This window comes from Alternaria rosae (genome assembly GCF_020736505.1).
Source record: "Alternaria rosae strain MPI-PUGE-AT-0040 chromosome Unknown BKA58scaffold_6, whole genome shotgun sequence".
NCBI lineage: Eukaryota > Fungi > Ascomycota > Dothideomycetes > Pleosporales > Pleosporaceae > Alternaria > Alternaria rosae.
Window position 1 is genome coordinate 1,560,166 of NW_025763575.1, and position 25,593 is coordinate 1,585,758.

At 53.5% G+C, this 25,593-nt stretch overlaps 8 protein-coding genes and 1 non-coding gene across 9 annotated transcripts; 6 read left to right on the top strand and 3 right to left on the bottom strand.

Annotated features, from left to right (window-relative positions):
- Positions 1-1,988: 1,988 nt before the first annotated feature.
- On the top strand, positions 1,989-3,813 carry BKA58DRAFT_196104 (translocation protein SEC62). The gene is made up of 3 exons (XM_046165719.1): positions 1,989-2,482; positions 2,533-3,089; positions 3,138-3,813. The coding sequence occupies exons 1-3, from the start codon at positions 2,095-2,097 to the stop codon at positions 3,396-3,398; spliced, it is 1,206 nt and encodes a 401-aa protein (XP_046024406.1). The 5' UTR covers positions 1,989-2,094; the 3' UTR covers positions 3,399-3,813.
- Positions 3,814-4,351: 538 nt separating this feature from the next.
- Positions 4,352-5,885, bottom strand: BKA58DRAFT_387027 (uncharacterized protein). Its single transcript, XM_046170521.1, has 3 exons — positions 5,291-5,885; positions 4,749-5,193; positions 4,352-4,693 (listed from the first exon to the last, which is right to left on the bottom strand). The coding sequence occupies exons 1-3, from the start codon at positions 5,876-5,878 to the stop codon at positions 4,554-4,556; spliced, it is 1,173 nt and encodes a 390-aa protein (XP_046024407.1). The 5' UTR covers positions 5,879-5,885; the 3' UTR covers positions 4,352-4,553.
- A 1,175-nt stretch (positions 5,886-7,060) lies between these two features.
- Positions 7,061-10,152, top strand: BKA58DRAFT_196162 (uncharacterized protein). Its single transcript, XM_046165720.1, has one exon. It carries the CDS (start codon positions 7,248-7,250, stop codon positions 10,005-10,007), a length of 2,760 nt encoding a protein of 919 aa, XP_046024408.1. The 5' UTR covers positions 7,061-7,247; the 3' UTR covers positions 10,008-10,152.
- Positions 10,153-10,576: 424 nt separating this feature from the next.
- On the bottom strand, positions 10,577-13,323 carry BKA58DRAFT_387032 (uncharacterized protein). Its single transcript, XM_046170522.1, has 2 exons — positions 11,461-13,323; positions 10,577-11,385 (listed from the first exon to the last, which is right to left on the bottom strand). Exons 1-2 carry the CDS (start codon positions 12,823-12,825, stop codon positions 10,909-10,911), a joined length of 1,842 nt encoding a protein of 613 aa, XP_046024409.1. The 5' UTR covers positions 12,826-13,323; the 3' UTR covers positions 10,577-10,908.
- A 79-nt stretch (positions 13,324-13,402) lies between these two features.
- Positions 13,403-14,851, top strand: BKA58DRAFT_196178 (uncharacterized protein). Its single transcript, XM_046165721.1, has one exon. The coding sequence runs from the start codon at positions 13,809-13,811 to the stop codon at positions 14,772-14,774; it is 966 nt and encodes a 321-aa protein (XP_046024410.1). The 5' UTR covers positions 13,403-13,808; the 3' UTR covers positions 14,775-14,851.
- BKA58DRAFT_t47 lies at positions 13,540-13,625 on the top strand. Its single transcript has one exon. It is a non-coding gene; the product is annotated as a tRNA-Tyr (tRNA).
- Positions 14,852-16,261: 1,410 nt separating the features above from the next.
- On the bottom strand, positions 16,262-18,820 carry BKA58DRAFT_362895 (uncharacterized protein; the record flags this gene model as incomplete). The annotated part of the gene is made up of 3 exons (XM_046168814.1): positions 17,989-18,820; positions 16,567-17,939; positions 16,262-16,503 (listed from the first exon to the last, which is right to left on the bottom strand). Exons 1-3 carry the CDS (start codon positions 18,711-18,713, stop codon positions 16,262-16,264), a joined length of 2,340 nt encoding a protein of 779 aa, XP_046024411.1. The 5' UTR covers positions 18,714-18,820.
- Positions 18,821-18,919: 99 nt separating this feature from the next.
- On the top strand, positions 18,920-21,374 carry BKA58DRAFT_196213 (P-loop containing nucleoside triphosphate hydrolase protein). The gene is made up of 2 exons (XM_046165723.1): positions 18,920-19,658; positions 19,706-21,374. The coding sequence occupies exons 1-2, from the start codon at positions 18,955-18,957 to the stop codon at positions 21,036-21,038; spliced, it is 2,037 nt and encodes a 678-aa protein (XP_046024412.1). The 5' UTR covers positions 18,920-18,954; the 3' UTR covers positions 21,039-21,374.
- Positions 21,375-22,148: 774 nt separating this feature from the next.
- BKA58DRAFT_318147 (uncharacterized protein) lies at positions 22,149-25,020 on the top strand (the record flags this gene model as incomplete). Its single annotated transcript, XM_046167661.1, has 5 exons — positions 22,149-22,570; positions 22,622-22,880; positions 22,930-23,165; positions 23,213-24,072; positions 24,125-25,020. The coding sequence occupies 5 exons, from the start codon at positions 22,149-22,151 to the stop codon at positions 25,018-25,020; spliced, it is 2,673 nt and encodes an 890-aa protein (XP_046024413.1).
- Positions 25,021-25,593: the final 573 nt, after the last annotated feature.

A 25,593-nucleotide genomic window follows, 5' to 3' on the forward strand; every position in this document is an offset into this window, starting at 1 on the left:
TTACGGCGCCGGTAATGACGGGTGTCTCGCGGGGTTGGATGGGAGCGGAGTGTGGCGGTGGCCTCAGGCGTCAGCGCGCGATGGATGAGGATATGCGGCGAGGAGCTGTGTCCGGTGTTGTAGATGTAAGGGCGGGTCCCTAGACGTGTCTGTCTGGAATGTACCCACTCGCATGCACCAGAGCCGGCTATGTGGCTGCGCACTCACGGGCGGATAGTTTGCGCGTTCGTGGGACGCGGTCGGGCGTCGTGTCGCGGAACGGGAGTCGTCTGCGCAGAGGGCGCACAGCAGCGGGCTTGGGGCACAGGATAAGCGTGGTACAGGCTGCGACCGGGGGCGCAGCAGCGGTCCGTCACGTCGTCTCTGCCTGGCAGCGTGTCTGCAGCTGTCCAGCGCCCGAGTCGGAGGGCGAGAATGTCAGCGCTCAGCAGATGCGGCGATGCCTGCTTTTTCTCACTGTCGGCGGATAGGCGGGCGCGAGAGATGACGAGGTGTGGTGCGGCGGAGACAAAGCAGCGGCAGGCCTATCCACTTCCGTATGCACTCAGTCGTTCGAGTGGTGGCTTGGAGCGATCCCTGCTGCAGCACGACAGGCCGTCTGGGGGTTTCCGGTGATGATCGATGATCGATGATCGCGCTTTACGCAAGACGTGTCAGGAGCATGGCGGGCCTTGTACATGCCAGAAGCTACACGTGAATAGCGAATACCGCTCGCTGCTACACCGACTCGATGAAAAGAAAAGTCGGTCCTGATGCTCTCCGCATCGCGCGTCGCCAACTCCACCTGGGCGGGCTGCAGAGCCATCAAGCCGCCAAAGACGGCGGCTTACCAGGGCCCTAGTCCCATCCAACGTTCACGGCGATCTCCAGCGCCAATCAGCTTTCCAATCCACCAGCGCGTCCATCAATGCAGGTGCCGCAATATCCACTGGGCCACCACCATGCATCCATCGTCCAACAGCCCGCCGTGCCCGTTCTTTGTCACCTAGACAGGCCGGCCCTCTTGCTGGAGCTCTGATCATGGAGGATGGAGGCGCCCGAAACGCCCTTTGTATTTAGGCGAGACTACCGCCGCATACGGCTGCAGCTGCTTGTCTGACTGAGACGACTGCATATCTGTCTTCACATGTCGAACCACGATTATAGTAACCCATCACTGATGCCATGTTTCATGTGCCAGGCGCATGTCGATCCGCATAGCGTACCAAGAAAGCGGCACCGGACGGAGCGGAAGCTGTGTATTCGACAGCGCACGATCCATGAGCAGGAACTCAATGTGTATGTATGTTGACCTCGAAAAAGGACCACTGGAGCCAAACCAAAAGGCAAGACAACGCGGTGAGTAATGGGTCATTTCCTCTTCTTCACACCAAAATAGGCCTATACAGTAAGGGAAGTAAGGGCCAGAGTGTTGGTGAAGTGAATATCACGAGCATAATGTGTCGCCGCCAGAACCATGCCAGCGTACATGGTTCGGAGCGTGTCCAGGCAGCGACGTAGTGAGCTGGCTTGATTCTGATAACCAAGTTTGCTTATCGGGACCTGCACATGGAAGCACTGCATGCGCCCAGGCGACACGACGCGGCGCTGTTCTAGGCGAGCATCAACGCCCTGCCGCAATGGCCAGACGTGCGCCTGATAGCCAAAGGCGTAGAGTAAATGCAGGTACTCGAGAGAAGAGCCGTGGTTAGTATGAGATGTAGTTCGATGGGTCCCTGACTGTATACTGTGCGCCCAGCCGCTGCTCATTGGCAGATTTGCATGCGGATGCAATAGCGATAATGGCTGAGAGTAACAGACGGCAGAGTGCAGATGAATGCATGCAGTTGTGAATGCGACGAGAAAGAATTGTGGTAGAAGTTGGTGTTTGCGATGTTGTAAACCAGAGTTGCAGCCCGCAGAGATTTTATTCCATCGGAGGTGGCTTAGTCATGCCGCGCTCGGCCCTACCATTCGCAATGTGGCATCATTACGAATGTTCCACGGTGGTCAGACACTGAGCCTATATTTCTCTGGACGCCCTCCACACCAAAGGATTCCCGCACAGGCACCGCTGCACTCACCTCACCGAACGTCACGAGTCTCCCTTTCACCATGGAAGAGCAAGGTCCCCCACCGCAGCAGGGTCCCCCTCAAGGCGGGCCACCACCAGGCTCATTTTCTATTCCCATTCCCCTCGGACCCAATGGCGAAAAGCCTACGCCAGAGCAAATAAACCAGATCAAGATGCAACTAGAAGCCGAGGCGGCGAAACATGGTATCACGGTTCAAGAATACGTCGGAAGATTGCGCCAGCAAGCCATGGCCCAGCAACAGGCGCAAATGCAGGCGCAACAGCGTGCTCAGCAGCAGCAGCAGCAGCAGCCCATTCAGCCCGGTCCCCCTAAGCCAGAAGCTATTGCCGTCGCCAACTGGCTGAAGTCGCAGGACTTGAAGCCTAGGACAGTCGTACATGACGAGAAGAGGAAGGACATGTTCAAAGGTAGGCATTACATCTACCTCAGTTATAGACGTCATGCTCACACCCAACAGTCAAGCGAGCAATCCGTGCCCTCCAGTCCCCCGCATATCAAAAAGCCCGAGCAAAGAACCCTCTCCTCCCCGAAGTCATCGACCGTGCCTCCGCCGAGAACTGCTTCAAGCTGCTACCCCTCTCTCTCCTCGCGCTGCGAGTCACAAAGGTCGACGACCATGCGCACGATGGCCACAACCATGCCAAGCCTAAGCGCGTCAAGGGTCTGTGGACAGTCAAGATCGAGCAGCACCAAGACGCGAATGACGACAACTACTACATCTGGCTATACGAGGGGTCGCAATGGAAGCAGAAGCTGTACGCTGCTGGCGCACTGCTTCTCGTCATTGCGATAGTGCTGTTCCCTCTATGGCCGCTTTTCTTGCGACAGGGCGTGTGGTACTTGAGTATGGGCATGCTTGGTCTTATCGGATTGTTCTTCGCCATGGCGATTGTTCGGCTCATTATCTTCATCATCACCGTCTTCGCGATACCACCTGGCTTCTGGCTCTACCCTAATCTGTTTGAGGATGTTGGTTTCTTTGACTCGTTCCGGCCTGTCTGGGCATGGCAAGAGGTATGTTTTCGTTGCTGAAGCTTGTAGACTCAAAGCTAATATGTTCAGACCCCCGAAGACATCAAGGCGAAGAAGGCTGCAAAGAAGGAGAAGAAGGCTGCCAAACTCGCCGCAAAGGCCGCCGGTGGAAAGCCCAAGAAGGGCGCCATCGACGCTGCCCCCGCTCAAGCTGCACCAGCGCCCGCTGCTGCCCCCGCCTCCGAGCCCGTCAACTCCGCACCACAGCCCACCGGATCAGAAGCCGCCCCAGAGGGTGCCGTCACACAACGGGCGCCGCGCGCAACCGTGGAGGAGGTAGAGGAGGAGTAGGACTCGTCCATAAAGAGTACTGCACATACTCAGAAGAAGAGGCAGACACGTGTTACACGTACTCATCAGACTGAAGCGGTTTGACACTTTGCATGGGTTAGCTGGGACGGAGTAACTGGCGTTTACGAGAACGGTTCACATCCATCCACATCTATGCACGCAGCAGAGATTTTGGAGGCGGATTATATGGTCTGGGGTGCCTGTGGATATTATGATTACTGTACATCTTCAGCGTAGCGACTCTTTCTTGCTACATACTCCAATTCGATCACTCGACATGTTTTTCACTTGCATGTCTGATACGCCTGCTACTTACACAGGTCCCCCATGCTAATCCTCTACTTCGCCACCTTTTCAACCTGTTACACTTTATCACCCTGACAACGTTTTGCCAACTAAACCAGAAAAATCTACCAGAGCACTGTCACCATCAAAGCCACTGCCACGTACACAACGCGGGGTACGTGTCCAATCAATCCGAAGCGGGGTTCCATGTCATGTCGACATATTTTTGCTTCTCTACCCGCTATCGATTGATTGCGCGCGGGCGTAAAGGCAACGCTTAATGTACATCAAACAAGGTCGATTCATGTCCCGCGAAAAACTCTACACGTGGGTGATTACGGTAGTTCGCTTACGTCGAGGTGGGGAGACGGGATGAACGGCTGGCGTGGCTGGTGAGGTGGAGGGGGCTGGATGCTGGGATGGCCTTGGTGCTGGGATGGCCTTGGTGCTGGGATGGGCGTGGTAAAGTGGGTGGATAGGGTTCGTACGAGGGTTCTATTCATGGGTTGATGATGGGTGGGACCACTCGCATGGTATGAAAAGAATCATGTTGGCATGGTGAGTTTCGTGCACTCGAATCGTGGGAGCAAATCGTGGGTAGACCTGGAGGCTAGGCTGAAGAGGAAGTGAGATATTGCGGTTTCATGCGTGCAAATGAAGAAATAAGTCGGGATATTAGGTAATGAACCTCGATTCTGACTACATCCAGCGAATTTGCTGGTTAAAGGACTCGTTTTCTCGTACTGGATGACTATCCCTGAACGCCATGTAACCATGCAGTATGACTTATTTTTTCCTGCGCCAGCATTCGTCAATGTCGTGAGAGGCGCCCGAACCAAACGCCCGTGGAACACAGTCTAGCGAAAATTCCTACTCCGCCGATGCAGGTGGCTGACCGCCCTCGCTATCCTGATCTGTACTTTCGCGAGTCGAGGCAGGAGCGAGGCCGGAGTGGACGGTGGGGGAGTGGGTGACTTGGCTGGTGGGATTTTGGTCTGCTAGTTGGCGCTCTAAGATTGCTGCGTTAGCACTGTTATCGAATGTTGTAACCGGGTGACGACATACCAAGCTCTCTTATCCTTAGCTTCAGCATCTGATTCTCCCGGGTTAGGTTCTGAGTTTCGGCCTGGTAGAAAGCACTCTCATCTCTCGAAGTTGCTGGGCTGGGAAGCATGTCATGGGGGTCGTAGGGTCCTGCTTGGCCTGATATAGGACGCAGAGCTGGGGATCCGGCATGGCTGCTGTGTCGTGAGCGGTCGGCAAATGATGACTGGCGACTGATGGTACCCAAGCCGAATGGAGAGCGAGATCGAGGGTGAGTAGCGGATGGCAAGGGTGAGACGATAGGTGGAGAGATGTGTGTGGACTGTGTGAGGGAGGGAGGTATAGACATGGAACGCTCCGAGGTTGGGGTGCTGTCGTCGACGGCGGAAGCAGAGGGCTGCTGCTGGTTTGCTTGGAGAGTATTGATCTGGGCTTGCTGAGAACGAATCATGTTGAGTAGTCGGTTCTGTATATGTCAGTACAGATATGATTGCTAGATAGAGAAGCAGCCAAAGATGTCGATTGCACCGCTCTGTCTACAATCACCGCGTAGTAAGACTCACCACCTGTCCTTCCTGCTCATACTCCAGCTCTTGGTGCAGCTCTCCCAAACTAGGCGCACGCTCATGGTGCGGGCTATGCGGCCATGGACCCCTGCTACGGGAGGATGGGCTCTGCTGCATTTCTCCAGGTGCCGGGATAGCTGGGTCGTTCAAGTTGAGGTTCATGCGAATGCTTGACCGGCGACGCGCACGCTCGACATCCCTGCGCATGCTACCAGAAGAAGGTCGGCGCGTCTCTTCGTTGTGAATACCTGCATTCATAGCGGCAGTGGCAGCAAGAGAGTGCGGTGAAGTAGCCATGGTGCGTGAGTTTGTGGGTGACTGGTTGCGGGGTGAGGGAGATACATGGGGAGACGCGGGCAAGGTGTTCAGATCGGGCGCCATGGTACTTAGGACCGCTTGGGTGGTGGTGTGATGTGCCGTCCCTAAGGATGAGGCGCAGGCATAGGATGAAGTCACCAGAGACGCGTGACCTCGTGCTGAGCACCAGTTCGATGAGGTTGGTGGGGTGAGCGGGGCTAAGCGTGACAGCTGGGCTGCCCTGAGCACGGCCAGCGCTACTGCAAGGTACCTGCGCCCGCGCCGCATCCTCCCCAGGTCAGCCTCATTTCCTTTTCCTTCTTGTTTCCTCGCTCCAGCCCTGCGAAATCTTGCGCCGCAATAAGATTCGCACTATTCCCTCTGTGCATGCCACCCTTGTGCAGCTGATGGACTTGTTCGCTCTATAATCGATAGGTGCATGCACCTCGCCGTCTGCGTCACACCTGAGACGACATCACCACTATGCAAAACGCCCCGAGTTGTGTCGCTCTACATAAAGCACTCCCCGGGTACTTCTGCCGCAGTGCCACACTCTGCTTTTTCGCGCCCTCACCACATGTTCTGAGATGCATGTTTGGCGGGAAGGGGCCATGGGTTCCGCAATAAGGAATATCGAGCTTGCGAACCCCATCCAATATCTCCGAGTATTGACTGTCGGCGATCATTCAAGCCGACGTGTCGTAGATCGTGCAGGCCTCGACTCCAGTCACGACGCGGTGCAATCAAATCTCCACGTTGGGCCAACACGCCAGCAAGCTTCAGCGACGGCCTTGGGTAGAGTGGCCCAAGGCTGCCGCTGAAACATCGTGGCTGCATGTCGACAATCTTCATCGTAGTCGGAGCCTGATGAGGTTCCGCTGCGTCCGGGCAACACACCTTCGCCGCAGCTGGCGTCGAGTCTATTATGTAGCTTGCGAGCACTGTCAAAAGACGTTGTGCCGACACTTCACCGGCTAGCCAGGTCAAACACACCAACTTTGGCCAGGCGAGCGCTAGCGTGCGGCGCCATCGCATCCCTCCCAACTTTCTTCTGAAAATGACCGTAAAGGGGCCTTCGTGCAGCCCCTGCGTCCTCGCATCACACACGACGGAACCTGGGAACAGCTCCCCCTGTACGCTACCATGATTAGGGAGCATTCATCTGCGGCAACTAACGCTTGCCACTTTTCCTCTCCACGACTCAACTCAACGTTGACAAGTCGTTTCAGTTCCGTCTGCTTTCCTCTGCTTCCGTCATATCTGCAGCTCGTTCTGCTTCTCTAGGGGCTCATGTCCTGTCCTCTCGTTTGATCCCTCCCTCTCCTAGTATCATAGTCCTGCCACCTATACCACGCTCCTTCTACCCCCAACCTGGCAATCTCCACACTCTCTACTGGCGCACTGATCTCGCGATATCCCATCACGACACTATTATTCCCGTCGCAAACTACTTTCTACCAACTCCATACTTTACTTCGGTCCGAGGGTTTGCTTACGCTGAATGCAAGCCTACCCTGTCAGGGTCTTGAGGAACGCTTGGATTGCCCGTGCAACCAATTTGCACGACCTGGATTACCCGCCCACATCTACCGTTTGAGCCAACGTTGCTCTGGTATCGACCGTACTTTGCCGGCTTCAAAAGCCAAGGTCGCCCACCATGTCCGCACTGTCTGGCCAAATCTATGCTGCTTCGTCCAATTCTGTCGGCAACATGCGGAACAAGACTCACAGCTCATCGATGTCCTCTCGATGGCGCTTCAATCGATCCACTGCGACTCTGCAGGAACCGGCACGGTCACCATCCGCCGCATCACAAACACCGTCGATAGCACCTCCGAAGAAAGTGGAACGCGTAGCCTCCAAGATGTCCTTATTCAACCTCTTCAGTAAACCAAAAGTAGAGAAAGCTCGTGGTCACACCGAGGTTGGCCTTGCTGTACCAATGCGACCGCAGACTCCGTCCAAGCCCACCGCACCGATCTCTATACCGAAGTCTTCTCTTCGACAGAACCCTTCTCCGCCCGCCCAGCAGACGATTCGCGCACGCTCAAGCCAGATCTTCCGACCCGTTTCGATGCGACCAGCTGTACTACACCACGAGTTCGGAAACTGGGATCCACCTCCGCTGTTCCAGGCTTTCCCGCAATCTTTAAAGCATGCTACCGTACAAGCATGTGTGTTCGCCCCGGAGATACTGATGAGGACACAAAGTCAGAGACGACAGGCCGAATCGCTGCGCGAGAAGTTAGACATCCAGCGCGACTTGTCTACCATCGCAGAGAACGGCACAGAGACTAAGAAATTAGAAAAGAACCACAAGCGCCTCATGTCCAACTCGGTGCTGAACCCACAACCTCCGGAGCTCGTCAACAAAATCTACATTCTGGTCACGGCCGGCTTTGTGCTACAGTATGCTGGTGATGGCGCGTTCGATCGCTTGCCTGAAAAGGTGCTCAAACTCGGCAAGGAATCAGCGGCTTTTGCGTGCGATCTCATACCTGGCAAGCACTGGGTGCTACAGATATCCAGCCACGCAAGCGACGATGGAACGTTCGAATCAGGACCAAAGAACTCCCTTCTCGCTCGGTTGCGAACACAAAATGCCACCATGCGCAAGACGGCCACAAGCTTTCTCCTCGTTCTGGAGAGTGCGGAAGAGATGGACGAGTGGATGACCAGTGTGCGTAAGGAGATCGACAACCTTGGCGGCATGAAGGCAAAGGATGACTACCCGCGAGCGTCCTCTTCTACAGATGACTCCGCTGGCAAGAACTCCTCGGAGACAACTAGTCATCGGTACAGGGTCAACCGCGATCCGAATGCTGTCAGCAGGATCGTGTCCACCGAACCGCAGCTCTCGACGTCGCCGAAGATCGTGGCCTCCGAATGGGACGCCAGTGAAAAGGACCAGACCAAGATCAGCATCGACTCTTCTAGTGCACAGTCGGCTCGGTATAACAACAACAATAACAGCCGCATCTCAATCGAAATGTCATCCGTTGCTTCGACGCCTGTCTCTCAGCATCAAGTACAGCTTGACCAGCTTCGCGGACGGTCACGATACTCGTTCATGTCGACAGCGACGTCAGCTTCAGGCGCTGGCACCCGCAATACATCCCGGGAGTCCTCTCCAGCACCACACTCGCCTCTCAAAGACGAGTTCACCACTGGAGACAGTGAGCCCATGCGAAGTGCCATGTCGCTGCGGTCATTCCACATGAACCCCAGTAACTCCATGTCGTCTCGCCGCAGGTCAATGCAGCCTTTGCCAATCACTAATGAGCACTTGATCCAGACCACGACGGTGCCCTCTACAATCAAGCGACACTCCTTGTACAGCCCGGCCTCTCCGACGGTGCCAGAACTAGGGAAGCCGTTCGTCGCGGGCCCGGTCGTACCGGTGAAGGAGGAAGTGGCTTCAAGCACGGTGGATAACGCGCCGGCTACACAGGTGGTCAACCCAGCCCGCTCGTCTCCCTCTCAAACGAAGACTGATACTCCCGTTCAGACTGACAGCGATGACGTTGTACCCACTCGCGAGGACAGCCCAGTACGGTTCAACGCGCACATCTACAGCGCTCCACCACGACGGGATGTCATCTCACCTCCGCCCAAAGACCCTGCTCCGGTACCTCCGCCGCCCGCTCAACGTCAGTCAATGATGGGGCCAGCACCAATGTATGCTTCTACTGCCAGTGCTGGTGACAGCAAGACTCGTCGCCGGACTTCTGCTTCGCCAAAGCCCTTCTTACGCCCATTCCCAGTACGTCCTCAAGCACAGCATGGCGACTCATCCACTATCCTGCCAAGGCGGCAGTCTTCTCTCACGCCTTCGCCTACACCTTCACCTTTGCCATCTGGTATGGTCATGAACCGATCGGTGACTGCCCCTGTCCGGCCACCGTCCGCAGCTTCGAACATGACGCCCACCACCAACCCACACAGTCTGCATTCCGCGCAAGCATCGCAACAACTGCGTCGTCCTGCTTCGGTACAAGTACGCTCGGCCGACCACGCGCCTTTCTTGTCAAACCGCCCAATCCGCGCCATCGCATCCACACCGTCCTTCGTTCCTGGCCGAAGAATGTCCAACGCACCTACCCCATCATCCAGCTCTGCCAATCACAGACCAACACCCAGTGTCGAAGCACTCCGACAGCAAGCCTTCGCTCAGCAAAAGACCATCACACCCCGACGGAGCCTCGCATCCATGGGCCTACCACCACCCGCCCCACCACCAACCATGCCATTACCGACACTGCCCGCCCCACCGCGCAACCTAACTTCACCCACACCACCACCTAACATGCCGCTACCTCCACCACCCCCATCGAGCATGGGTCTCCCCGCTCCACCACCCACCATGCCACTGCCTCCTACACCACCCGAGGCCGCGTTACGTGCTTCGGCAGCCTAGAACAAATCTGCTACAACCCGATATTGATATTGTCTATACCCGTTGGCGTTCGGATTGTCCCTTGTTGTTTAACGGGGGGATCACAAGCGGCCAGGATACGGTCGTTACTTTACGTCGTTATGTCTTTTCTTACGTCCCTGTTATGCCGACCGATACAAAATCTTGTTTTTGCTTGTCGCGCGATACCAGTCTGCTATTTACCGTCGTCCTCGCTACCATCATTTTCCTTATGCTTGTTACATGTTCGCTTCGTTGTGTGTTTTTATATCTTACGCTTCATGTATTTTGTCTTTACACCACTCCTTTCTCTTCTTCGATTTGTTCCTTCGGGAAGGGGGCTGTGCCCGTTTTAGTGCTTTGGGCCGCTTTTTTTTTTCGGGGTAATGAATTAGGGCTTGGGTGGCTGCTCTTTGGTTTTCTATACCACCTTGGGATTGAGGGATGTGGGATATTGGGGACACGAACACAAATTGGAAGTTCGTTCATCGGCGCTTTGTCTCTTTTGGAATGGAGGAAAAGCGTTGGTGTGATTTTACAGTATGGCTGAGACAGAATGATATATTCTACATACTACTATTGTTCCTTCTGCATGTGGAATACTTGAGCTACGATGGTTGGAAGTGAATGTTGTCCGAAAAGACTAATGATTGTGCTGATTGGGAGTGAGTCAAGTCCCCGATCTACTGGGCGTAGCCCTGGGGTGGACAGATGTGCTGGAGTGACATCAGTGTATTCAGTAACGGAACCTTAGAGACGACCCGAGCGATGTAATTGCGTATCTGCCGTTTCCAAGACGGGTGTGGCGGGTAGTCTTCGAAAGCATGCGATGCTGTATGCGTGGTATAGAGTGTTGTGTTAGGCCATGCTGGTTGTTGTGGTGTGGAGTTTGCCTGCGAATGGTTCACCCGATACTGGGTAGAAAGCGTGCCCATGTGTCTACGTATAACCCTTCATCTTGCTTGCGGAAGGCTGCAAAAGCTATGGCGAGGAGGGCGAGGCGTGCTGCAGCGTATAGAAACCCTGTGAGCCATGCTAGGATGCTGGACACGCGGTTCACTCCTTGATTTAAGGGTCTCCATTCTTCGTAAAGCTTTTGTGATGTTTCGGGTGGGTTGTTGATAGTTTCAAGAATTAGCTGCATCGCCTCTTCGGAGGACAAATCCGACCTCTTGATCTGTGTATCATAGCTCACCGCTCTAAAGTTCGAGACATCCTCTGGATTATTGACCAATTCGTATACGGTGTCCGAACTGAACTGGCTTAATTGGTCCCAATAAAAGAGATAGTTTGTGCACCAAGACCGGGATGCTTCGCCCTTTCCCACCCTATTTCCCACCTCGATGAGAGCTCGTATGGACTTTTCGAGGCTGAGAAGATGCTGAGAAAGCGTTAGCCATGCTCCTTCAACCAACACTCAACTATGAGTAGATAGTTCACTTAGCGGATGACTCACAGGGGCCCCAAGTTTCTTTTCCACCCAAAGATCTCCGACGATCCACGCGAGCCTCACACATGTCACATTTGTGCCGCGTTCAGGCTTTTGGGTCGGCCTGCTAGCATCTTTCACTGGGAATTCCACGAAAGATTCCATAGTGGCGATGACTTTGTGGGCTGTGATCCCCAGCATGTGATTGGAAATAATCAATGTGAGCAAGGTGATCAGAGGCAATGTCGATGACAGCACACTTGCAACTTGCCAAAGAGTCATTTCAACTTCACTTGGGAAGTAATTCTGCCAGGCAGCACAGTGAATGGCTCCAAAACACATTGTAGACACTGCCAGTGCGTACATCAATGTGACATGTTGGGTCCCATGCGCTTGAAGTCTCAGCATGTCGTTTTTGATGCGAGGCTTCTTAGGTGAGGCACCATGTTGTTCGGTCGGCCTAGAAATCTGTTTGAAGAAGGAGTCGCCGCAGAGGTCAAGAAGATTCATGTCGTTGCTATGAGTGACGCTGTCGTACAAAACGACGGGTACATCAACATCTTTTGGTTTCGCCAAATTCGCTACGTAAGTAGTTATAGAAAGGGTAGCAAATGCTACAGTGCAGACTTCCAGCAGGCTGATTGGTAAGTCATACACCTTTCGCGTTATGACGGAGACGATCAACCACAAGATTTGGAGTGCTGCAACCGTCTTTAAAAGGTCGTCTGCTTTTGACTTGTCCAGAATGTCTTCCTTGGTGAGACGAAGGTTACCGAGAGGCTTGTGTTTCCGGGGAACACAGCATTCTACCAAGGCATGCGCCGTGACCAACGCGTACCGATTCGATCCGGGGTCTCCGACTATACCACCCATGTTGGCGAAATAAGAATGTGTCAGAGTCCACGTTTTGCTCCATGACAGTAATTCAGATGGTGGCCGCGACAATGACGTTTTGTGGGGATGGTATATCCGATATAGTAATCGGCAGCCACGACCGTACTCCACCTTCCACCCGAAGGCTACTTCCTGTTGTTTAAGTTTGTGCAGGTCTTCGATGGCCATTTGTAGCTCACAAACAGCTTTTGCGAATATGAACTCTGGGAAGATGACTGTAACTGCCATCCATTTCGTCTTCCGCCAGAACTTCGTCGATGTACGGTCGGAAACGTAAGGAACGTTAAGGTGAAGGACGGTCCAAGTACAGGCGAATACGGTAGTTAGGCAACTCCAAAGGATTGTCACCGTACCGCGCTCAGCTGGGCCTTTGTGCCATCCTGTATACGTCGTGATCCCGCTTTCTGAGACTGTAGTGTTGTTCGAACCTTCGACCAGGCTGAGCAGGAAGAGGAGTGCGCAAACGACGCGCAAGGCTGGAGAAAGTGCAGTATCCATCTCGGAGCTGTGATAGACACAGTCGAGGGGGGAGACTAGATAGCTCTGGGGTAGGAATGACGCTGAATATCCAAGAATGATTCCTTGTGAGGGAAGGGCGAAGAAGCAGGCGGGGATATGAAGACAGACAGAGAGCTCTTGTTATCATGCTGCGGCCGTTCAGCTGAACTGCAGGATACAAGGCGGGGCGAACACCGGACCATATGCGGTGAGATAAGCCATCATTGGCTCATTGCTCAGATGTCCTCTCGCGAAGCCAATTGCCGTCAAGAGGCTTTCAAGGTTGTGCTCCTCGAATGCGTGGCTGCTTGATGATCCAAGCAATGATTCGAACGGTGCAAATGAAGATGCAGCCTTCTAGATTGAGCCCATATGTGCCCCTCATGCGAAGCATAGAGTTCGCCTTTGGCTCATACCGGGGCCCGGTCTTGGTTCGGGCTGGATGTTAAGTTGTACTTTGGTATACGGTATGGCGGCGATAGCTTTGCGGTTGTTCCAGATGTAGCTCCTTTTTGGTCCGATCTCTAGGGTGCCTAGGTGGACCCCGCACCATCACAAGAGTATGACAGGCTTCGTATTGCTTGTCGCTCGCACGGATACTTTCTCCTGTGAGTTAGATGTGACCTAGTTTGCATCTGTGTCACACCAACAACTATATAAAAGATAAATCTTGGGAATTTCACATCTGCAAGCACGACTTCAATCTGAAGTATTCTCCCCGTAGCTCAGTTGGTTTAGAGCGTCTGACTGTAATATCTGCTGTCATCAGAAGGTCCCTTGTTCGACTCATGGTGGGGAGATCAGACATGTTTTTTTGCTCCTTTGTGGGCATTTTCGCGATGCGATTTCTGCCACCTAGTGTCATGACGGCCCTGCTTACGTCACTAGCTTGACTCGCAAACCTGGGCTTCATTACGGCACACACCAGACTGCCAGAACGAGAAGCATCATGTGGCCCAAACGCCCTGGGCCATGCATTCGAAATGGCTTCGAAAGCCCCACGCCGAACTACGGCTCGCGAACTTTTTTGTCCCTCCCTGCCAGCTGAGGTGTGGATCAACGTCTTCCGCTATCACACCGACCTCGCGCACCTCTGGAATGTCGTGCGACGCGTCTCCCCTACCCTCCGCGCATGTGTCGAGCATGCATTCGGCGAGCACTTTCTCAAAGAGATACACATAGACTTCCAGCTCGAGAAGTACAATCTGGGTGGGAAGAGCAAGAGGCCAGAGGTGTCCACGCGGCTCGCGCGACGCGGCAAAGGCAAAGATAAGCTCACAGCGTGGTTCAAAGATGAGCGACCAGATCCCGGCTCGGAGAAAGCAGGAGGAAAGAAGGACCGCGAGCACTACCACAAAGTAACGCGTCGCTGGGAAGAAAACGTCAAGAACTGGAAAGCCGAGATGCCCAACTACACAATCAGCATCGGAGACCTACTAGTAAATGACACCGAGCTACCCGACCTCAGCATCGACGTCGCAGCACGCGAAATCAACTTCAACTGGAAGAACATGCTCCAACTCTTCTTCCGCGAACAAGAACGCCTCCGCATCCTCAAAGACGAATGGCACATCAAAACTGCCAAGAAGATTCAAGCCAACAATGCGCGCCTCAAAAAGGGCGAGAAGCTCATGCCTTCTGATTACCCACCGCCGTGGTCGACCGCCGAAGCAGAGATAAGGAAGGATATCAGGCGAGCGAGGTTGAAGGAACATTATCGCGACGACGAGCAGATGGTGTGGGCGATCGACTCGTTGAAGCATTTTGAACAATATGGCGCGGCGGCTGGTAGTGCGAAGGCGCTTAAGCTGAACCCGGATTTGCCGGGTGCTGGGCTGGGTGAGAAGTGGTTTGGGAGTGTGAATTTGGTGCAGGAACTTTATCTCGATGAGTGGAGTTGTATGCATCGGATTGACACTAAGGTTGAACATATTCGGAATGGGACATGAAGGGCGGCGGTACAGTGCCCTTACGAGGTGTACTGGTATAACGAAATATATACGGAGACGGCTTAAGATTCGCCCTCCAGGGAGACGGAAATAGGTGTCACTGCCACGATGCATTCGAGTCACACGCAAGTCCAACTTGGCACCGACAAGAGATCTTAGGTACACATTAGTGTATCGAGGGTCGCACCGACAAGACCACGCCATTCAGGAATTAGTATCGTGCCGGCATACCTCAGCACCGGTGCTCCACAGGCAGAGATCATCGCGCGACCGCAGTGTCGATGTCTGAATTGAAAAATCTGTTGGCTGTTCATACAGCTACTCAAGACCCATACACATATGTGTGCTTCAACCCAAAGTGGCCTTTGTAACCCGCCAGACATGAGTTTTCCATGACACATTGGAATCGTCAAACACCGAGCATGGCGCTTTGCCGTTGCTCAGCTGCGCCTGTCATTCCATAATCCGAAAATAGATTACCACACGCTTCAACATCCACAGCTCAAGGGCACCGCCTCTGGAAGCCGTCTCATTAGCAAGTTCCGGCAATCTACATTCCGTCAGCGATATTCGAGCCTCTCCAAGGAACAACAACATACCACCCGACTACTTTACCTCCGCACCCGCAGTAGATATGGTAGGAGCAGCAGTAGCACTGGTCTGGGCCACCTGCTTCGCCAGCAACGAAGCCCTGATGCTCTCAATAGCCTGTGCGCGCTTACAGAAAAGCGTGCCACAGTTGGGGTTGGGTGCACCGCCTTCTCCAGCCATGGTGAGGGAGACGAAAGCGCCTAGGGTGATGAGGAGGGGAGTGGCAATGTGCATTGTTTTGTTTATGGGGATGTGAGGTTTGAGATAGTGGTTATGGCTTGGTTGTGAGGGTTGAGGTACTGGATATGGGCTGGGTGTGCGAGGCTGGTCCAATAGAGTTGATAAGAGGAGATTGAATATGTTGGGGTTATTTTGCAGGTATAGTGTGGTGAGAGAGTGGAGAAGTCAAGGGAGGTTCTGTACATATTTATAACGTGTTCGTGACGGTGGGAAAACGGATGTAGCTGCGTCATCGAATGAGTTGTGGCCTGTGATGCGTACAGTCCTCCATCTATTTGAAGTTAAGGGCAGTCACAGCTGCGGTGGAGGTTCGCTGCGTGGCAAATTGGAAGCATTTGCACTATGAGGCCATGGATGTGACGTGCCGTGACGCATAACTTGCTCAGATCCTTTTGGGCTGTGTCTCGCAGCCTAATTTAACTCGCTGACATTGCAGTGAAATTCACAGAGGCATATGACGTGCTTTCATTCGAGTGGGTGAGAAGGCATGACGAGTATGGGGGTCGGGCGCTTCGACAGGCTGATTGAGGTGAGCGTTTGCTGTGAGTAAGTAACCCAACACATTGCCGGGCTCGGTAGCGAGAGATCAAAAATCTGATGATTATTGCTTTAGCTGTTGCTTAAGTAGGATGTGACTGGAATAAGCATGTGAAATACTACTCATGGATAAAGCTCTCCCAGTCCATCTCTTTCGGCTCGTCGTCTGAATCCACCGCAGGAACCCGAGTGCTGCGAGGTTCAACGGACTGCACAGGCTGATCCATTTCTATGTCAGTGCTTACTTCGCTCGATCCTACGCTGGGAGTCGGTTTCTTGCTGTCTTCAATAGACTGCGTCGGCCGTTGCGACTCCGAATCACTGCTATCAGTCGAATCGCTGCTTGATTCTGAGGTGGGAACTTCCACCCTAGTATCGTCGATGGGAGGTTGAGGCAGACCATGTTCTTGTGCATTGTCATCACTCGTATCATCTTCTTGGGAGCTAGATTGGCTCGGAGACCCAACGGGCTTTGAGCTTTGACCTTGTAGCGCAGCATAAGCGTGGGTACCGCGGGTCTGTAGCTCAACCGTTTGCTGAATGGACGGCTTGCTCCGATGCTTCGGTCTATGCGTTTGCGCGTCTGTATCATCTTCGGAACTAGACTCGGCAGTGTCTGAAGTGTGCTCTTGAAGAATAGGTGGGGCATCAAGAGGCTTCTGGTTTGCAAGAAAGGCAGTCTCGGGTGGTGGGGTGTCATACTCTTCCCATTCGGTACGCCAGCTTGTCCAGGCGCGCCAACCGTCGGGAAGTGTCGTGATCTTCTCGCCTTCTTCTAGATCATCCTCGTCGCTCTCTCCGCCGATGTTGATTTCTTCACGTTTGACACTTGGCTCAAGACCGAGCATGTCCCAAAGGGCGTGCTCCTCCCTTCGACTCGTCTCTCGATCGAACTCACCCAGGGTTAACTTGCGGGGTCCAGGTTTCTCAGGCACCATGGCAGGAGGTGGTGTTGTGGGTTGATTCGCAATATCCCTGGATGGAGACGTGCTTCGGGAAGGGGGTTCGCTTTCTCCCACAAGTGATTCTTCATCTGAATCTGACAAAGCGAGTTGATCAAAGGGAAGTGGGGTTCCGCTCCGCTTGGCTCTTGCACTGAAATCGGGAGTCTCGTTGCCAGATGTTTCTGCGTCTGTTGTTTGAGGCTCTATCGATGGCTCCGCTGGGGTCATGATTTGCTCGACTTCATCCCAAGGTACCTCTCGTTTGGTCTTGTTGCGTCGGTAACGGGACCATTTGCCTTCGTATACTCTCAGCGCACATCGTCGAGCTACCCCCTTCCATCTCTCCTGACTATTCTGCTGCAAACCCACGACATCGATGGCAGTCAAAACATCCCTCTTCTTTACTAGAGGAATGCCGCCTTTCACTCGGTGCCTTTGTGATCGAAGACGTGAAGTGGCCTGTATGAGAGCCGTCTGAACGAGCCGCTTGGTGACGGAGACAACCAGTGTGTGAAAGTCGTTGAAGGCACTCCGGTAGATGCTTGGTTCTCGAGCCAGCTCTGAGCTGTATTCAGACCAATGTGGCCAAGGGGATGGTATGGTAGGCGAGCGATTCATGAAGACAGTCTTGGAGAGAGCGAGCATGACCTGTGGGTGTAATAGAGTGGCTTCTGGAATATCTTCAAGGATTCCGTGCTTTCTCTTGGGCACTTTCTTGTCAGATTGGTCGCCTGCCTCTGATTTGAGAGTTTGTTCGGGATATATGCATTCGCCCGTGTTTCGTCGCACGCAGTTGGCGCATGGTGTTGCTCGATCGCACTTTTGCTTAAACTTTTTGCATGAGATACATGCTCTGTGATATGTCAGCGTGTTGCTACTTGGCCTTGGTAGGTCTTGCATACCCTACGACGACTCTTCCGCCTCTCCGTGATGGCTCTGGCTCGCTGGCAGGCGGTGATGTGGTCGCTCGGTCACGGCCAGTGTCGTGCGCGCTCTCAATCTTGTCAGCCACAGCAGGCGTGATCAGCCAGTAGTCGCCAAATTTCTCTCGCTCCTGACTGGCCTCAAAGACCTCCTGCATCCACGCTAGGGCTTCACCCGCAAGATCAAGCTGCTCGTTGCACTCGTCACCCACGTCTATGGCAGCAGGGACATCACGAAGTGTCATCTTGGCGTCGCCCTGTCTGGTGGCAGCATCATGAAGCAATAACAGTAGCTCCTGCGTCTCTGGTATGCTCTTGGTGCCGATCGCTCTTGCTATGCCTGGGATGTCGTCCCTTCCCAATCGCTCAAGAGCTGCGAAGAAAACAGCCTGTTCCCGTGCTGACCAATGCGAAGCGCCGATCTGTCTGTTGTAGTATTGGAAGCTTTCGGCATCGGTCTCGAAGCGCGCGGCAGCCCGATTCACATCCTCGTTGAAGAGCACGCGGTAGGCGTCGTTGTACTTTCCCTCCAGGTAGTATTTGCGTACGCGGGTAGGATCGATCGACTCTAGACGACGTCGCTTGCGTGGTGTGTGTGACGTAGGCGACTGGCGGCGGGATGTTGGTCGTGTAGGCGGTCGCGAGCTTTCCTCGCTGGAATCCTCTGACGGTTCGGAATGCTTGTAATCGGATGCGGAACTCATGGCGGATACGACAGGGCAGGCACGACCTCAGTATCTCCGTGGAGGATATGCTGAGTCACGTCATGTGGTTGTGCGCGTATAGTGGCCATGGCGGGCGTTGATGGGAGGGAGCAATGGTGGGTGAAGAGCGCGGAAACATTTTGGTGGGGCCAGGCCTCGGCGTACCGCGTCTTCTGGACCTGCGTCATGCATCGTGACTTCGCGACATCTTCGCTCCCACTTTATCCTGGCACGCGTCTTGATGTTCCGCTTCGCCCAGCATGTGCTGAGGAACTGCACACGAATGGGCTACCAGCCTGTTCGCGCAACCACGAGATACGCTTCAAGAAGGGCCAAGAGCCCCAAGGCCGTGGTCCCCAGTCTGCCGTCCGCTCCTCCGCCTCCCCCGCCGCTGAAGATCCAACTGCGCGAGTACCAAGAAGATTGCATACAAGCTGTACTCTCCTACCTTGATGCCGGCCACAAGCGCCTCGGCGTCTCTCTGGCGACCGGCTCCGGCAAGACCGTCATCTTCACCCACCTCATCGACCGCATAGCCGCCACTGGCGACGCTTCCCAGACGCTCATCCTCGCCCATCGCCGCGAACTCGTTGAACAGGCTGCGCGCCATTGCAGCCTTGCATACCCCAATAAACATGTAGACATCGAAATGGGCAACAATCAGGCCTCTGGTGCCGCTGACATAACCGTCGCCTCGATACAGAGCATCACATCGGGTGGACGATTGGACAAGTTTGACCCTTCGCGCTATAAGCTCGTACTGGTGGACGAGGCACATCACATTGTCAGCCAGACATACCTAGACGTCTTGGAGCATTTCGGTCTGAGACATGCGACTGACTGGACCAAGTCAAACGCTCCTGCCCTCGTCGGCGTGTCGGCCACCTTTTCGCGCTTCGACGGAAGGAAGCTTGGAGCTGTCATTGATCACATCGTCTATCACCGGTACGACACCAGCTCTCCCGAGCATAGACCTAGACTGACATACGTAGTGACTATGTAGATATGATCGATGAGAACTGGCTTTCCGATGTCATCTTTACAACAGTCGAGATCAAGGCCGATTTGACCAAAGTGGGCACTGGCGCTGGTGGCGACTTCCAAGCTGGCGCCCTCTCTACAGTCATCAACACTGCTGAGACGAACGAGCTCGTCGTCAAGACATGGCTAGCAAAGGCAAGGGACCGGCACTCGACCCTCATATTCTGCGTCGACCTCAGCCATGTTACCGACTTGACCGCTAGATTCCGGACGTCCGGCATCGATGCCCAATATGTCACCGGTGACACACCTCCCAAGATCCGCAGTGCACGTATAGACGCTTTCAGGAATGGCTATTTTCCGGTGCTGCTGAACTGCGGTGTCTTCACCGAGGGGACGGATATTCCAAATATCGACTGCGTACTGCTAGCCCGCCCCACCAAGTCTCGTAATCTGCTCGTTCAGATGATCGGACGTGGCATGCGGTTACATAAGGACAAGCAGAATTGTCACATCATCGACATGGTTGCGGCACTTAGCACTGGAGTAGTGTCAACGCCTACGTTGTTCGGCCTCGACCCGGGCGAGATCGTCGACCGAGCAGACACTAAAAGCTTGACGAAGCTTAAAGAAAAGAAGCTTTCCGACAAGCAACGCGAGCAGGAAGCTTCCGAGCTTAAGAAGAAAACTGTCGCTAAGAAATTACCCGGAACCGTCTCTTTCACTGAATACGACTCGGTGCATGATCTGATAGCAGATACTTCCGCCGATCAATATATACGCAACATTAGCCAGAACGCTTGGGTTGGCGTTGGCGACGGAAAATACGTTCTCAGCGGCAATACTGGAAACTACTTAGTAATTGAACCATCCGGAGATGTCGAAGGTCACTTTAAGGCCAGGTACCACTGGAAGTTGCCGGCCGATAAGATCGTCAGTAGTCCCTACGGTAGACCGCGTATCATTGCCGAAGGAGACTCATTCGATCATGTTGTGCATGCGGCAGACACGTATGCGATTGATACTTTCCAACATTTCTACATCTCAAAGAATCAACCATGGCGTAAGGGTCGTGCGTCGCAAGCTCAGGTCGACTTTCTGAACAAGTTCCGCCCGAAAGAAGATCATTTGAAGCCAGAGGATGTGAGCAAGGGCAAGGCAGGTGATATGATCACTCGCCTCAAACATGGGATGAAAAGTCGATATGTCAAAGCGGGTGTGAAGGAAAGGACTGAACAGCGCAAGAAGGCTCGCGCAGAGACCATAGAGCAACGACTCCAAGGACAAGTACGAGTCGGCCCTTTGGAGCAAGGCTCAACACTCAAGGAGAAGCTGCTTGAGTGAGGCATCGCGATCTTTGCATATATCCCGCATGAGAACGTCTTAACAGACACGATCGAGTGTTGCGGGAATAATGTTGGCTTGCAGCTCCTGATGATGACCTCGCACTACGCTGGGTCGCTAGTCTCGGCAAGTGCGCAGCCGCGGAGAAGTACAAACTCGAGCACGAAGACCTACCAGACCATTCATGGTATCTCCGGAGATGTCGCGTCTATTTCGCATGCGACAAAACATGAACCGAGTCTTTTCCGAGACATCTGACTCTGCAGAGGATGACAAGAGTCCACAGCAAGTTGCTCGCAACAGACGCAGCCGTTGAGTCCACACAAGAACTGTTGCTCGCAATTTCGCCCTATAAGCATTAGGTGTATCCCAAAATTTGCGCTATGCTGGTGATCACAGTGCATCGAAAAAATGCAAAGACTGCGTGAGTTGAGCATCTCTAGAGCGCTCGATCATCCGCTCAAGTATGGCATCTCCGCTGGACAGATCTTGGATCCACGTCAAGAGCCGAGCCCCCACACCAACTTCAGCGTTCTCGGTCCGGCCAGGAACATTCTTTAGCGGCATCAAGGCCCGCTAACGCCATCGCGTACACATATCACGCGCTATTCCCAATCTGAGCGTCAAAGATAAGCTCGCATATCCCAGCGTATCTGATATGGTAATTCAAGATGACCAAAGCCTGGCGTTCGATGCTAGCTAGGATGATGACGGAATGCAGGATGCGAATGTTTCCCCACAGATCGAAGTCGAGTTTCCGCGGTAATGCTATGCAGCAGCTGACGTTGACCATACCGTTGACGTATCCAACTAGCTGGTTGAAGGGTGCCACTACGTTCTTAGAACACTTCGGGTTTAACTTAGTATCACCAACTTCAAACAACTTCAATCGCCTCGTCTGCCTTCTGTCCGGTCTAGTGTGGTCTAGTATCTTAACATCGTCATTTTGCCTATACGTCGCTTTACCAATATCCTTTCCGATCTGTCGGCATTATTTGATGAGTTTTTCAGAAGTGTTTGGTTGCAGCGGTCGTCACGTATAGCACAAGCCCTATACCAATCCTACTGAATCATTCCCAAGATTCGTACCCCTTCTACAAGTCACACATCATGAGTGTGGCAACCCAAAACCCGGCGGGAGTGCCCGTTCCTCCTGCTCATGAACATCAGCCACAGCCACATGCCGCGTCGGAATCGATACAACTACCGCCATCACCACCAGAGACCGTGAACGGGGATGACACTAAGTCTACTGCTTCAAGTTCAGAACCAGACTTCCCGCTTCCACCACCAGCAAATAATCCACCACAAGTCCTGGACGTCGATAAGCCCACCCCGGACGCACATGTACCAAGAGACCCGAGACTGATCCGGTTAACGGGTGTTCATCCTTTCAATACCGAAGCACCGTTAACGGACTTGTTCAACGAAGGGTTCTTGACTAGTCCAGAGCTATTCTATGTGCGAAACCATGGCGCGGTACCTGATGTACAGGATGCAGAGTGTCTTGATTGGGAATTTTCAGTCGAAGGGTATGTTGCGCTCTGAACCATAATCATGTCTCGATACTAAACGTTCATTAGTCTAGTAGCGAATCCCCTTAAGATTACCTTGCGACAGCTGCTTGAAGAATACGAGAATGTCACATATCCTGTAACTCTAGTTTGTGCCGGTAACAGGCGGAAAGAGCAAAACGTTGTGAGGAAGAGCAAGGGATTTTCTTGGGGCCCAGCCGGCGTTTCAACAGCACTATTCACTGGCGTAGTCATGAAAGACATTATCGAGCGAGCGAAGCCACTACGGAAAGCGAAGTACGTGTGCATGGAAGGTGCTGACAAACTTGTAAGTCGCATTTCGGTGGACAACGTACAATGTCTAACACTATGCATAGCCCAACGGATACTACGGCACATCGGTGAAACTCAACTGGGTCATGGACCCAAACCGGGGCATTATGTTGGCGCACAAGATGAATGGCGAGATGCTGAGACCTGATCACGGCAAGCCGCTAAGAGCCGTGATACCAGGACAGATCGGTGGCCGAAGCGTGAAGTGGTTGAAAAAGTTGATCGTCACGGCTGAGCCCAGCGATAACTGGTATCACATCTACGACAACCGAGTGCTACCGTATGTGCCATGAACTTGGAAATGGAATGAAGACTAACATTCTACAGTACTACTGTCGACCCAGATGAGGCAGCGAAGAATGCAAAATGGTGGATGGACGATCGCTACGCCATCTACGATCTCTCACCCAACTCGGCTATTGCATGCCCTGCCCACGAAGAGAAGCTGGCCTTATCTTCAAGTCCTGAGTCGTACAACGTCCGGGGTTACGCCTACAGTGGCGGTGGACGACGTGTAACAAGATGCGAACTATCTCTCGACAAGGGAAAGACATGGCGACTTGCGAAGATCGACTACGCAGAAGACAAGTACCGGGCCTTTGAAGACCGACAACTATATGGCGCAAGATTGGACATGGACTGGCGCGAAACGAGCTTTTGCTGGTGCTTCTGGAATCTGGAGATTAGCACTGCCGAGCTGAAAGAGGCGGAAGATATCGTGGTCAAGGTGATGGACGAAGCGATGTGCGTTCAGCCAAGAGACATGTACTGGAGTGTGTTGGGAATGATGAACAACCCATGGTTCCGGATAGTCATTCACAAGGAGAACGATATGCTTCGCTTTGAGCATCCGACGCAACCCGCGTTGATGCCTGGTGGCTGGATGGAGCGCGTCAAGAAGTCTGGTGGAAACCTCACGAATGGATACTGGGGTGAGAAGATTGGAGGTGAAGAGCCGGAACATGCTGGAATTGAGGAGGCGAAAGAGATCAAAATGACCAAAGATGGTGTTGACAAGGCCATCGAGATCGATGAGCTGCGACAGCATGACAAGGCGGAAAACCCATGGTTCGTGGTCAACGGCGAAGTTTACGACGGCACTGCTTTCCTAGAAGGCCATCCGGGTGGTGCGCAAAGCATCATAAGCGCAGCGGCCCAGGATGCCACAGATGAGTTCATGGCGATTCGTGAGTTCCACATCACCAACAAAACATCACATTCCCAACTGACAAGAAACAGACAGCGAAACAGCCAAAGCCATGATGCCAGACTACCACATCGGTACACTCTCCGAAGCCTCCCTTAAACTCCTCTCAGAACCCGAACACATTCCCGAATCCACCACCCCGCGCCCCATCTTCCTCGACTCCCGCAATTGGCGCAAAACCCTCCTCCACTCCAAAACAAAAGTCTCCTGGGACACACGGATCTTCCGCTTCAAGCTCGACCACCCAGACCAAGCGCTCGGCCTACCCACCGGCCAACACCTCATGATCCGTCTCCGCGACCCCGTGACGCGCGAAGCTATAATCCGATCCTACACACCTATTAGCCAAACCACCCAGACAGGCTACTGCGACGTCCTCATCAAAGTCTACGCCGACACACCCCACCGCGCAGGTGGCAAAATGACAAAAGCCCTCGACTCCATCCCCACAGGCCACTGGGTCGATTTCAAAGGCCCCATTGGCAAATTCGAGTACCTAGGCCGCGGTCTCTGCGCCGTAAATGGGAAAGAGCGGAAAGTAAAACGTTTCTTCATGATCTGCGGTGGCAGTGGCATCACGCCCATTTTCCAGGTTCTACGCGCTGTCATGCAGGATAAAGAGGATACTACGCATTGTACTGTTCTAAACGGCAACCGCCTGGTAGAAGATATACTTTGTAGAGAGGATTTGGATGCTTTTGCCAGGGACAACGCAGAGAGGTGCAAGTTGTTGTATACGTTGACGCAGGGGCCGGAGGATTGGCAGGGGTTGAGGGGGAGGATTGGTGCGCCGCTTTTGAAGGAACATTGTGTGAGAGAGGAGGGGGAGAGTTTGGTGTTGATTTGTGGGCCTGAAGCGTTGGAGAAGGCGGCGCATAAGGCGTTGAACGAGCAGGGCTGGAAGGATGAGGAGTTGATGTTTTTCTAGTCTCGGCATTGTTGTTTGAGGAGTTTTGAGGCATTGGAAGGATTTGGGTATATATCATTTCGGTCCATTCACTGTGTATAAAGTTGTCTCTTCCGAATCACATGTACCGCATCTGCTCGAAGTGCCAAAGTATGCCATACTACAAGCATGCCTTCCATGATTCTATCACCAAGTCTCCCACTCCCTCCCATCACGTAGAAAGCCAAGACCGTCCTCGCCATGACGTCGTACTTTACCCGCCCATCTCGATCACCTCTCATCTCATCACCCTCCAAACCAAACCACACATGTACAATGACATCTCCCGGAGACCATCAACCACGAAAACGCATCTCCGTCCTCTCCCTTACTGATAACGAAGCGAGATACCCCCTGCCGCCAAGCGGCCTAGCTCGCGATAAGGAACACCCAACCAGTGCCAAACGCACCCAACGCGTCTCCACATCACACATGTCATGAAATCTCCACGGAGAACGCGTCTCCATCGCCCCTAGTAACGATAATGAGAAATGTCAATTGTTTGACTGGACGCGCCACGGTATCCTTGTCGTTTCGTACTGCCGCAGGAACGGG

What these genes read in the sequence shown, in the direction of transcription:
- BKA58DRAFT_387027 (XM_046170521.1), bottom strand. Translation starts at nt 5,878, where the DNA reads ATGCGGCGCGGGCGCAGGTACCTTGCAGTAGCGCTGGCCGTGCTCAGG. An exon ending in ATGAGCAGGAAGGACAGGTG is followed by an intron (nt 5,194 to 5,290) that starts GTGAGTCTTACT and finishes TGACATATACAG; the next exon opens with AACCGACTACTCAACATGAT. An exon ending in GCTAAGGATAAGAGAGCTTG is followed by an intron (nt 4,694 to 4,748) that starts GTATGTCGTCAC and finishes CAGCAATCTTAG; the next exon opens with AGCGCCAACTAGCAGACCAA.
- BKA58DRAFT_196162 (XM_046165720.1), top strand. Translation starts at nt 7,248, where the DNA reads ATGTCCGCACTGTCTGGCCAAATCTATGCTGCTTCGTCCAATTCTGTC.
- BKA58DRAFT_196213 (XM_046165723.1), top strand. Translation starts at nt 18,955, where the DNA reads ATGTTCCGCTTCGCCCAGCATGTGCTGAGGAACTGCACACGAATGGGC. An exon ending in GATCACATCGTCTATCACCG is followed by an intron (nt 19,659 to 19,705) that starts GTACGACACCAG and finishes TGACATACGTAG; the next exon opens with TGACTATGTAGATATGATCG.
- BKA58DRAFT_387032 (XM_046170522.1), bottom strand. Translation starts at nt 12,825, where the DNA reads ATGGATACTGCACTTTCTCCAGCCTTGCGCGTCGTTTGCGCACTCCTC. An exon ending in AAAAGAAACTTGGGGCCCCT is followed by an intron (nt 11,386 to 11,460) that starts GTGAGTCATCCG and finishes ACGCTTTCTCAG; the next exon opens with CATCTTCTCAGCCTCGAAAA.
- BKA58DRAFT_196104 (XM_046165719.1), top strand. Translation starts at nt 2,095, where the DNA reads ATGGAAGAGCAAGGTCCCCCACCGCAGCAGGGTCCCCCTCAAGGCGGG. An exon ending in GAGGAAGGACATGTTCAAAG is followed by an intron (nt 2,483 to 2,532) that starts GTAGGCATTACA and finishes CACACCCAACAG; the next exon opens with TCAAGCGAGCAATCCGTGCC. An exon ending in CTGTCTGGGCATGGCAAGAG is followed by an intron (nt 3,090 to 3,137) that starts GTATGTTTTCGT and finishes TAATATGTTCAG; the next exon opens with ACCCCCGAAGACATCAAGGC.
- BKA58DRAFT_196178 (XM_046165721.1), top strand. Translation starts at nt 13,809, where the DNA reads ATGGCTTCGAAAGCCCCACGCCGAACTACGGCTCGCGAACTTTTTTGT.